The sequence below is a fragment of the Felis catus genome, chromosome C2, assembly GCF_018350175.1.
Source record: "Felis catus isolate Fca126 chromosome C2, F.catus_Fca126_mat1.0, whole genome shotgun sequence".
NCBI lineage: Eukaryota > Metazoa > Chordata > Mammalia > Carnivora > Felidae > Felis > Felis catus.
Window position 1 is genome coordinate 120,680,031 of NC_058376.1, and position 12,396 is coordinate 120,692,426.

Sequence of the window (12,396 nt, forward strand, 5' to 3'; positions counted from 1 at the left end):
AAGCCTACTTTAAAAAAAAAAAAAAAAAAAAAAAAAGGTTGCCTGGGTGGTTCAGTTGGTTAAGCATCTGACTTCAGCTCAGGTCATGATCTCGCAATTCATGGGTTCTAGCCCCATGTCCGGCTCTGTGCTGACAGCTCAGAACCTGGAGCCTGCTTCAGATTCTGTGTCTCCCTCTCTCTCTGCCCCTCGTCTGCTCACACTGTCTCTCTCTCTCTGTCTCTCTCTCTCTGTCTCTCTCTCTCTCTCAAAAATAAGTAAACATTAAAAAAAAAAAAAAAAAAAGCCATCCTAATCATGCCAGCACTGTTAGTGTTGGATGGCACATTTCTTGAATCTGGACCAGGTCTGCAGAGGACACTGCTGGGAAGAAGTAAGAGGCTGAGACATGGAAATTTAAGAAAAGGCCTAATTTGCAAGGAATAGAAGGAAAATTCCTTGCTCAAGCCTAAAGGGAAATAAACGCTTATGTTTTTTATGGGTTCTTAAAGTTTACAACTATAAAATCGTATGACATAAAGTATTTAATTTGCTTTTTGTGACCAATTCTAAACCAATTCTCCAAAGATAGCATTTCCTCCTCTAGGACTGCCCTAATCTTTTTTGCCAAGGTGGTCAATTTTCTTTCATTTTAGGTCAATTATAAGAAAATATGTGTGCAAACCAGATGAATAGGTCTAATTAACATGGGTATCTTTTGTAATGCAGTCACATGTAGTGTGTCTGGGAGCTTTATTCAAGCCTAATTTCATTGTCCTCCAATACTCTTTCAAAATCAGGGTGATAGGTACTTTTCATAAATTCTTGGTATTTAAATTAGCATACAAATTTGGAGAATAATTTGACATTATCCTTTTGACCCAACAATTCTATCCCTTGGCATTTAGCCAATAGATAGGAAATATGCAAAATGCACGTATATACATGGGTTTTCACTGCAGCACTGTTAGAGGTCACAAAAAAATTAGAACATCTTAAATGTTGTTAAAAAGAATGAAGTACATCTATATGTGCTGGTGTAGAAAAATGTCTATAAAATATTAAGTCAAAAAAGCTGGGTATAGAACAGTATTATAACAGATCCCATTTCTATTTCTTTAAAGTATAAATCAGATATATATTTCGTATAGATAGGATTTAATACGCACAGTACATTTCTGGAAGTTTACACAAGAGACTGTTTAATAGTGCTTAAATATGGAAGGTAGGACTCGGGGTTGGAAGGCAGACTTTCTTCCTTTGAATTTTCTTTACTGTATGCATTTCTTTCTTTTTCTTTTTTTTTTTTTTGCATTTATTACTTATACAAAAAATAGGGTTTAAAAATAACCCTTCCTCAAAACTTACCAGATCAATTTTACACAGTTAATTAAATCCAGCTTCAAATAAAATGTCTAACTGCCTCCAACCTACCAAAATAAAATATGCCACTTACCACTGATACAAAATGGTAGTGACATTGAGTAAGTGGCCAAACCTCTCTAACCCACTAAAGTGAGCCAGCCAATTAAGTAAAAGAGGGGTGCTAAAATTTTTTAGGCACACCACAGCCTGGTAAACTAGACTCTGCAACAGTGAAGAGGTCCAATATGCATGGCTTGCACATTTGACTAGGCCATGTAGTACCTTTTGAAGTCTTGTGCTTTCCTCACTTCCCACTGCAAAATTTTGAGAGAAGAAATAGGGAGCTTTTAAACTCAGCAAGCTTTACATGTGTGAGAAAGAGAAGAAATACATTTCCTTCTTAATCAATGATAGCTTTATACCAAAGTACCTTGGAAAGAAATCATTTTTAATGTTTATTTTTGAGAGAGAGAGAGAGACCGAGACAGAGCAAGAGTGGGGGAAGGGCAGAGAGAGAGGAAAACACAGAATCTGAAATAGGCTCTAGGCTCTGAGCTGTCAGCACCGAGCCCGATACAGGGCTCAGAGACTGACGTGGGGCTCAAACCCACAAACGTGAGATCATGACCTGAGGTGAAGTCAGACACTTAATCCACTGAGCCACTCAGGCGCCCCTACTGGAGATTTATCCTTAGGAGATAATTTAAAAGAGGCAAAGACCCTACATACAGAGCACTGTGTAGAACAGCAAACACATGCCAAATATCTGATAGGGTGAAGGCTGGTATCGTTAGGGTTCATATCATGTGTTAAATTATAAAACTTGCTGAAAAAATGAAGCAATAATAATGACAACTTCTAGTCATTCTCCTTCCAAATCTTCCTCCAGAAAAAACCATAATTACCTGTCTAAAAATTCTATCTGATCAAGCCATTCACACTCAAAACCTCCTTTGCATGTATGATAATATTCAAATTCCTGGCACAGAGGCCTTCAGAGTCCAGCCCAGTCTATTTTTTTCAGCCTCATCTTCCCAACTGCCACCCACTGTCCAAATACGAAAGACATCCTGTCTTCTCTAAGCACGCCATGCTTTTATGACTTCATGTTTCTGTACATGTAACTTTGTTTTTGCCAGGAAAGCTTTTTATCCCTTCAAGGCCCAGATCAAATGTCACCTTTTCTAAGAAGCTGTCCAGATTCTCTCCAAGCACCCCCTCAGTTATGCTCCAAAGTACTTTGTCCATAATCTCTAAAATCATATTTTTCATTTTATACCAATATTTACGTTTGTCTCTTCTAGCAGGCTGTAAGAGCAGGCACCATATCAATAAGCTTCAAAGCCCAGCATATTAGTTAAAATGTTGAACACATAGCTACTTTTTATATGCCTTATTATATAACTCTCTACCATTTTCCAAGAGGTATCATGTATTTTTATTTATCCTGTAGGATCAGAAAGGCTAGTATTATCTCTCTTTTTCCAAGTGACAAACTGAAGCTCAAAGAGATTGTGACTTACTCAGGGTAACAGAATAGATGGCAGAGGTAGAATTCAATTCTTGCTTCTAACTCCTTGCAAGAGCTTTTCTGAAACATCACTTTGTGATTTTTATCTTAGCTCTCCCATTAAAAATTTGGGGCTGTGCCACTCTGGAAAACAGTGCGGACGTTCCTCAAAAAATCGAAAACAGAACTACCCTAAGACCCAGCAAATGCACTACTAGGAATTTATCCAAGGGATACAGGAGTGCTGATTCATAGGGGCACATGTACCCCAAAGTTTACAGCAGTGCTTTCAACAATAGCCAAATTATGTAAAGAGCCTAAATGTCCATCAACTGACAAATGGAAAAAGAAGATGTGGTTTATATATACAATGGAATACTACCTGGCAATGAGAAAGAATGAAATCATGCCATTTGCAGCAACATGGATGAAACTGGAGGGTATTATGCTAAGTGAAATAAGTCAGTCAGGGAAAGACAGGTTATCATATGTTTTCACTCATATGTGGATCTTGAGAAACTTAACAGAAAACCATGGGGGAAGGAAAGGGGGGAAAATAGTTACAAATAGGGAGGGAGGGAGGCAAACCACAAGAGACTCTTAAATACAGAGAACAAACTGAGGGTTGATGGGAGGGTGGGGGAAAGGGGAAAGTGGGTGATGGGCATTGATGAGGGCACTCGTTGGGATGAGCACTAGGTGTTGTATGTAAGCCAATTTGACAATAAATTATATTTAAAAAATTGGGGGCTGTGTGCAATTAAGGATTTTATTCTCATGTAATGAGCTTATTGAATTAATACATGAATAATATCCAAAAAAGATGTAACTAAAAAAACAAAAACAAAACCAAAACCAAAACCAAAAAAGATGTAACTATTAACATTTTACACCAAGTCTTTTTTTCTAACATTGTGTGAGCTGGGCCATAGTTTCCTGACCTATAAAAGGGATGGTCATATGCTACATCAAACTCACTCATCTACATGCTATTAAAACTTGGCCAGATTTTATGCCAATCTATTTAATCAGCATCTCTGAGGGCAGGACTTAGATATACAGATTTGATGTGCAACCCTAGTGATTCTGAGTCTCACCAACCTGAGAACTCCTAGACTAATGACCTCTAAGTTTCCCTCTAAGTGTAACATTTATGCTTCCAAAGAAAAATGTCCATCCCCAGTATACCCTAAAATACAAGGCAATTTGAAATGAAATCACTCTTTACTCACTGCAAATGACAACAATATGCCATTTATGTGATACAGAACACTAAATTAAATCTATTAATTATCCAGTAAAGCCAAATGATTCACTATGAATAAAGTATGCGTTTATGTGTCAGATGCTACACTTATTTTCCAAGTTTCTTTGTATTATTTTTCAGATTTGCGACAGTTAACTCCACTAACTATAAAGGAAATGAAGAAACGGCTCTAATGATTTATGTAAAGTTCATCATGTGTCAGGAAACCTGCTATGAGATGCATCTTATATATACTGACCCATTTAATCCTCACAACAATGACACAGAACCTGAGACTCACAGAGATGAGTAACAGTAACAGTAAGTTACAGAGCAAAATTTGAACCCAGTTGGTTGGTTCTGTCTTGTTCTTTCTGTCTAATGACCCAACTACAAGTGCTTAATTCATCTGAAACATGTGGATAAATCAGGAAGAATTTTTAAGATCTGTAAATTATTAAAGCCTGCCCAAAGAAGTACTGTACAATAAAAGTTAACGAGGGAATCATATTACTCTGTAGCAATGAAAACAGAGAGGCAAGTTAGCAGATTGGTGAAGATCTTTAGCTCTGGAGCCAAACCACTGGGTTAGAATCCCAGTTTGGCTACTTACCAGCTGTGTGACCTTGTGCAAGTTACTTAATATCTCTATGCCTCAGTTTCTTCCTCTGTAAAATGGAAATAAAAGAGTCTGACTCTTAGAACAACTGTGAGGATTAAATGAGGTAATAAATGTAAATAAAGATCTTAGAATAGTATCCATGGTAAGGGCCCATATGTTAACAGTTATTATTATAATTACCACTTTATTTTTAGATTCTATCTTTACGTCTTTTTTTGTTAAAACGTGTAACATTACTGATTTATGTCCAATCAATCATGACTCTTACATTTGCTGAAGCATATTAGGTAGCATCCTTCTTTTATAAAAGCAGAAGAACTTTGAAGAGCAGGTTGGTCTGTGGATTCAGACAGACTCAGGTTCAGCTCTTGACTACTTCTTTCTAGTTCTGTGAACTACTTAACCTCTCTAAGCCTTAGATCCCCCATTTGTAAAATGGAAATAAAAATAAGGGTTGTGATGAGGATGAAATAAGGCGAAAACACTTAGCACAGTGCCTGGCCCACATGAAATGTTAAACAAATGTGGTGGTTGTTATTATTTTGAATAAGCAGCTCCAGTAACAGGTAGTAAATATAGCCCAACAGCTTTATTCTTCTCACACGCCAATCAGCATTTGTCTTTACCCAAGACCATTTAATTTATCAAATAGTAAGTGACTACTATGGCAAGGCAGTAAGTAAAGTGCAGATGAAAAAATAAAGATACAGTCCCTATCCTCAAGGAATTTTTAATTTAGTAGAGACAACACCGTCTATAATTTAAGACAAGCTAAATTTTAATTGTCTTACAATTAAGACAAGCTTTAGGAAGTGCTCATTGGAGGTTCAAAGTACCAAGTTCACTGGACGGAGTTATTCATTAGCAGGGGAGCAAGAGAATAGGGATGGATTTTCCAGAGGCAGGAGCTCTAACACTGGCACATGTACCCTCTCCCTGGAATGCCTAACCCGCCTCCATTCTACTCATCTTTCAAGGCTTAATTCCAGTGTCATCTCTTCTGGTAAGTGCCTTAAACTGAAGTGAGTGCCCTTTCTATGAGCTGTGCCTATGACAGCAATTACCACTGTAAATGTCATGCTTGCTTGTCACCCTCAGTGTACTTGAGTTCTTTAAGGAGATATTGGAGCATATTAATTTTTTTTTCAGATTTACTTACTTACTTACTTAAAGTAATCTCTATACCCAACACTGAACCCACGACCCCAAGATCAAAGAGTTGCATGCTCTTCTGACTGAGCCAGCTAGGTGCCCCAGAGCTTACTCATTTTAGTATTTTCAGTGTCTAGTACTTACCAGGCACTCAAAAACTGTTCACTGAATGAATAAAATTTTGACAAGTAGAGGAGTGGGTGGGACATTCTAAACAGGGTAATAACATAAACAATATCATGGAATTGGGATAGCATGGGACATGTGTGAGATTACTGACTGGTCTTGGCCCAGATGGAGAAGTACTTCAGTAAGGGACAGAGATGAGTTTAGCGACAGATGGCTACAAAGTAAGTAGGGCCAGATGTAGAAAGCCACCTTCCAGAGTCTACCTACGACATAAGTTACAAATTTAATGAGCATAATCATAAAAATGTCAAGTACTAAAATAGAGGATTCAACCACTGCTGAATATAGAACCATTTTATATATTCCACTATATGATATTCCTGTGACCTTGATTTGCCTAGGACAGTCCCAGTTTCCACTTGTTTTCCCAAGTTAGTAATAAATAGCATCCCTTTCATTCCCCAAAGTGTCTCCATTTGGATGATAAAATATGGTCACTCTAACCAAGGGAGTAATGTGTACCCCTACCACAGGTTATATAACCAGTTAAAATAAAAGTCTGTCAACTTCTGCAAATATTTGGAAAGAAAAAAAGTTAATGGAGATAATCACAGTAATCACATAAAAACATTATCTGACATAACAGGTTATATATGTAAAGGAATAAAGTTGCTCTTTTGCTAAAGTAATTAACTTATTGTCAATTTTTTTTTTGCATTTTACTTCTAGTTTTACATTCATAACTGGATTACTCCCTTTCAATTGAGTTCCTTACTTATGACGAACAAAATGGAAGAAAAATTTTCTACAAGAACTTTTTCTAGAATATTTTGGAAGAACTATGCAATACAAATCTGTCATGTTAGTAAGACTACACTGTAACACAAATGTCTTTATTTGAAAATATCTTTAAGTAAAAGCCTGAAAATATGAATCTATAGATTCCTATTCAATATCTATTCTTTGTTCTCTTCCTGACTAACCAGACCTTGATTTTTTGGGGGGCAATTGAAAGTACTCATCTCCTCAGACTTCCTTGTAGCTACAAATGACCATATGACCAAATTCTGGCCAATGAGTTATAAGTGGAAATATGTGGTAGGGCTCCAGGGAAAATGATTGCTCTCTTGATAAAAAGAGAAAGACAGTTGGCCCATATTTTCTGGCTTTTGCCCTCTGTCTTTCCCCTTCTCTCTGTAGGATACAGACTTGATATAATGACTTGGAACAGGGAGCTTGCAACTATGAGGAACAGTAACACTGTAAAAATTGCGGACAACCTTCTCTCTGGGAAGATTTGCTTTGCAATACCAACTAATTCTATTTGTATTTCCAAATCCTTCAGTTCTGAGACTAGCCTATACCAGACAACAGTGGTCTGGGGTGAGGGTAAGGGGAGTTTTAAATGCAAAAAGGTGTCAAGAAACTTTTTGGGGTGATGCACATGCTAACTTGATTATGGTAGTGATTAAACAAGTTTATACTTTTGAAAAACTCATCAAACTATGTATTTAAGATGGGTTTATTTTACTGTATGCAAAGCATATCTTGCTAAAGATTATTTATTCTATTTATTTTTTTTAAATCTTTCTTTCTTTTGAGAGAGAGAGGGAATGAGCAGGGGAGGGGGACAGAGACGGAAAGGGAGAGAGAGGGGGGGAGGGGGGGGGAGAGAGAGAGAGAGAGAGAGAGAGAGAGAGAGAGAGAGAGAGAGAGAGAATATATTCCAAGTAGGCTCCATGCTGTCAGTGCAGAGCCCGAGGTGGGGCTTGATCTCACAAGCCTTCAGATCATGACCTGAGCTGCAATCAAGAGTCAGATGTTTAACTGACTGAGCCACCAGGTGCCCCAATAAAGATAATGTTAAAAATCATTTGCTTAACTAAATCATAATGTTTAAGCATATGAGTAACCAGCAGACCTTTTTAAAAAATAGAACACAATAAATATTGGTTGGCTTCACCTAAATCATCTGTCAGTTCTATGGCCATTGCGACAATCTAAATTGTCCTGCTGGAGAAGAAAAACACAACAGCTGAAATGACAAAAACCTACTTATTCAGTATTTGTATACACATCTATATAGTTCTTTGGGGAAGAGATTAAGTCAGAAGACCTGACTCAATAGTTCTAAGAAAAATAGATAATTCACTAAGAAACAATAGCATACTTTTTCCTTTTTAACTCTTTGTAGAAATATATTTAAAAAAATACAGAAACTTGGTGATACATATAAAAAAAGAAACTTAGTGATATCATCAGCTTTTAGCTAAGAAAAAAACAAAAAAACAACAAAACAACACGCATGTAAAAATACTGTTGACTATTGACTAAAACAGTCATAGAAGATATTAGTGGCAAAATTAAATTAAAATAACAGTCTAAATCAGTGTTTCACATACTATTTTTTGGAGAAAAACAGAGACCTGAACATATCTAATGAAAAATGAGTATCACATTAAATGAGTTTATGTCATGATAGTTTGAACAAGGTTAAATAAGTTTCTTTATCTCTTTCTTACAAGCTTTAATGTGATAATGTGCACTGTGAATTAATCAGGACTTGGTTAAGGAACTCACACTCCAGGAAATACTGTTGCACGATGATAGCACAGGCCAAATCAAACCAAGTTTTTCCTACATATTTTATTTTCATATCTCTATTTGGAGAACATAATTATGCCTTTTCTTTAAAAATATCTCCTTTAAAAATGTTTTTAAAATCTACATTCCTAACAAATTTTGACTCATCAAGAAAAATTGAATATTGCTCAGATTCTCAGACTCATAAATCACAATATATGTAGAGCTACTCACCTACCAGAGTTGATCCCCTTTCTTTAAAAACAATCACTATTACAATCTCTGGTAAATTCAAACAATTATGAGTCCTTTCTTTAATGTAAAGGGACTTAGCATTTAGTCCTGGACCCTCATGCATAATAACCATTCTACTCTGAACAAATCACCATCTCAAAAGCTCAATTTCTTGAGCTATAAAGTAGTTTAAGGCATAAAGCTGGACTACATGAACTCTATGAAATTTGTTAGCCTAAAAATGTCATTTTCCAACTTATTACATTTAATATTTATTAAACAAAGTGAAAGAGTATTTTAGAAATATAGCTTACATATTTTCAAAATCATCATTAAGTATGAATTCTTTGTGCACAACACCTCCCTCATATATACTATTTAAAACTTTAAATGTGAGATTCATTTTGTCAAAACACAAGATTTTCATGTTCCTCTACTGTCTTAAGTATAACTACGTTTTAAACACATCTATGTCTATGAACTCTATGAACTGAGGGGAGAGGGACAATGGGCCACAGCTTCATAAAGTCTGAATACCTGAAAGCAGAGGATTATCATTCAGTCAAAAGCGAAGCAGATGGACATGCAGTGTCCTCTCAATTTGTTAATTATTTTCAAAAGCAAAGTTCAACTTTAACATCAGAGAGAACAATGTTCTAGTGGATCAATAGAAAAATATAGTAATAATGACATCTAACAAAAATATTCTTTAAGAAATATTAATTATTTACCTGTAATGGACCCAATATGGAGCTTGTTGTATACATAAAAAAGAGACGAAGATAACTTAGAACATTTGCAAATGCAAAAAGCCCTTCTGCCACCAGAGTAGGATGGAATGCATCCCAGTCCTTCCGATCAGCAAAATCATGAAACTAAAGTTAGGAACAAAAGGCAAAGATAGATAGCTCTCTCAACTTAGGAAAATAAAAACCAGTATTCTGACTATTGAAAGAAAACTATTTATGTCTATTTTAGGAGATCTCCTTTTAGGTTTTATGAGGTTCTCTTCTTTTAATACAAATAGCATTGTTTTAACTAAAGATATCTACATACATGAGGCAATATCACTCTATATAATAAGAGGTTTTCTCAGAAATTCTTGGGTTTTAAAAAATTAAACATTTTTTTAAAAATGTTATTAAACTTTTTATGAATGAAATGTTTACTGGTTTTCCTTAAATTTTACAACACAAACTTTAAGCATTAAGTAAAATTTAAGTATGTTTGCTCTCAGTTAATTAGCTATCATATTAAATTAACCCTTAAATTAGCCCTTTAACTCAGGTTTCTAGTACGAACCCTAGAAGTTCTTCTCTCTTCCAAATACCAAGGGAGAGAGAGTGCATTATTATACCCAGACATAGAGCGACCACATGTTCCAATTGTCTGGAATAGTCCCAAATTATATACCAGTTTTCCTGGCATAATCATTAATGCCCCCTTATACTCTCAAAGTGTCCTGGTTTGGATAAAAAGTTTTATGAGCACTCCACTTCTAGAACTAAAGAGATCAAAGACACCAATGACCCTCAACCTCTTTATTGAGCCATTTATCTATGTATGATCATTTTTTAATTTTCTTAGTAATTTCACAAATCTGGTCATTGAAAATACCTAACAAACATGTTCCATACTACTGATCATTTAAAAGTATGAAGTTTTCTTTTAACAAAGTAAAATGATGTGTAAGTGAATCAGTGTTCTTTTTCTATAGTCCATAAATTAGTCCAAAAACAAGAAAATATTATTATCTCTTAGTTCCTTGACTGTGACACCCTAGAAGAATTCTAAACTTAGGGCTTAAACAAAGATAATTAAAATCTATTATCTTTTCTGGGCTTGGAGTAGCTTACATCTTGGTAAAATTATAAGATGCATATAAAACTAAATTTTTGTCAAATTCTGAATTTAAAAAGAGGCATCAAAAAATAATCACATTTACATCACTCTTTAATAATCATGATTTGGAATGTGTACAACACTATAATGAATTCTTAAAGATAAAAGTTTTTTCTGGCAGGTATAAAGAAGACTAACACTAATCAATTGAAGTATCTTTGTGTTCTCACTTTAAGTAGATACACGTTAATGAGGTAAATGAACCTAACTCAGATATAAGGAATCGGCATTTGGTAGAAAGAAAATGCCTAGACAGACCTGGATTTAAATCCAGTCTTGGTTTCTTACTGTGTGGTCTTGGATAAGTTACTTAATATCTCTGAGCTTCCTTTTCCTTACTTGCAAAATGGGGATAAGGACATCTGTCTCATAGAGTCCCTGTGAGGATAAAATGAGATAAAGTATAGCAAGTAGCAACCATGGAGCCTGGCATATAATAGGTAACCAACATTTAAAAGTTATTAACATCCTTTAAACTACTGGAAGGGAGGAAACAACACACACTATTCCCTTACACTGGGATAGTGAAATTAAAATGAAAACACATCAGGTACAGATTTGGGCCAATGTTAACTTTGAGTTATATAGCTACGTTTCCTACACAAACTTCATTTATGTCTCCAATTAACATAGCTAATAGTCACCTTGTTGTGAGCAACCACTTTGAGGGCAAAAGTTGCCAAATAAAGTGAATTCATGACAAAACTGAGTTGATTACGGGATTCTTCTAAAAAGTCTTCCAACCCTTCATACCAGAGTCTTTTAATGTCTGACCAAATCATCCCTAAAAAAAGGAAAAAAAAAAAATCAGATAATGTTCTTAATTCAATAATAAACTAAAAAATAATTAAAACTCAAAATATTAAATAAACAGCAACTTACATCAAACTATAGTCTCATCCGGAAGAAAAAATAAGAACTTTTTAGTGAAAAGTTCTCAAAATTTGAAAGAAAAAAACCTTAAGTTTTATGACAATATCTTTCCCAGAGAGAGATTTTAATAAATGATGCTTGTGAGACAAGCATAAGAAAAATAAGGAAACACACACACACACACACAAACACACCACAAAAGCTTAGTTCCTGACTCTTTTCTCTATTATGCTCACTCCTACAGTGACTTTATCCAGTCTAGTCTAATGGCTTTAAATACTATCTGTGGGCAGACTTTCAAATTTATACCTCTAAATTTGACCTGTATTTATATATAAATAATATCTCTAAACCCCTCTTCAAAACTCAACAATGTTCTTGACTGCTCTGCATCACCAACTGAATGTTTTAACATATCCAAGATGTGTATTATTTTTACTTTATCTACCTAATTTTAAACATTAATGCATAATGGATTGAACACCACTAAAAGTAAAAGTTCTGACTGAAATCAAGTTACTTGAAATTAACTAAATTCCAAAAAAAATTAAAGTTCCAAAACATGCAGATTAATTTTATAGCTGGAGAACTAAAAGTTAAAATGATACTTTTTCTCAACTTATTTATTAAATCAATGAAGAACATACTGATAAATCAATGCTTTATACCATAGAAGACTAAATTTTAACATCCTTTTACTCTATAGCAAATAGTGAAAAGACAGGTGAGAAATGCTGAGTTTAAAAACAAGGCTGAAGATCCAGAGGGAAATAAAGACGTCATTAAAAGACCATAAATAGG

The 12,396-nt window shown here is 35.0% G+C and overlaps 1 protein-coding gene across 8 annotated transcripts in view; it reads right to left on the reverse strand.

Annotated features, from left to right (window-relative positions):
- The window catches only part of TRPC1 (transient receptor potential cation channel subfamily C member 1), a 66,646-nt gene that overhangs the window by 6,037 nt on the left and 48,213 nt on the right, over window positions 1-12,396 (reverse strand). For 7 of the 8 annotated variants that reach the window (XM_006936359.5, XM_023260499.2, XM_023260497.2 and 4 more), the window contains 2 exons: window positions 11,367-11,506; window positions 9,552-9,695 (listed from right to left, as the gene is read on the reverse strand). In XM_006936359.5, the coding sequence (XP_006936421.2) occupies window positions 9,552-9,695; window positions 11,367-11,506 (284 nt within the window). The remainder of the gene's footprint in view (window positions 1-9,551; window positions 9,696-11,366; window positions 11,507-12,396) is intronic. The other variant, XM_045037490.1, reaches the window with a different exon arrangement.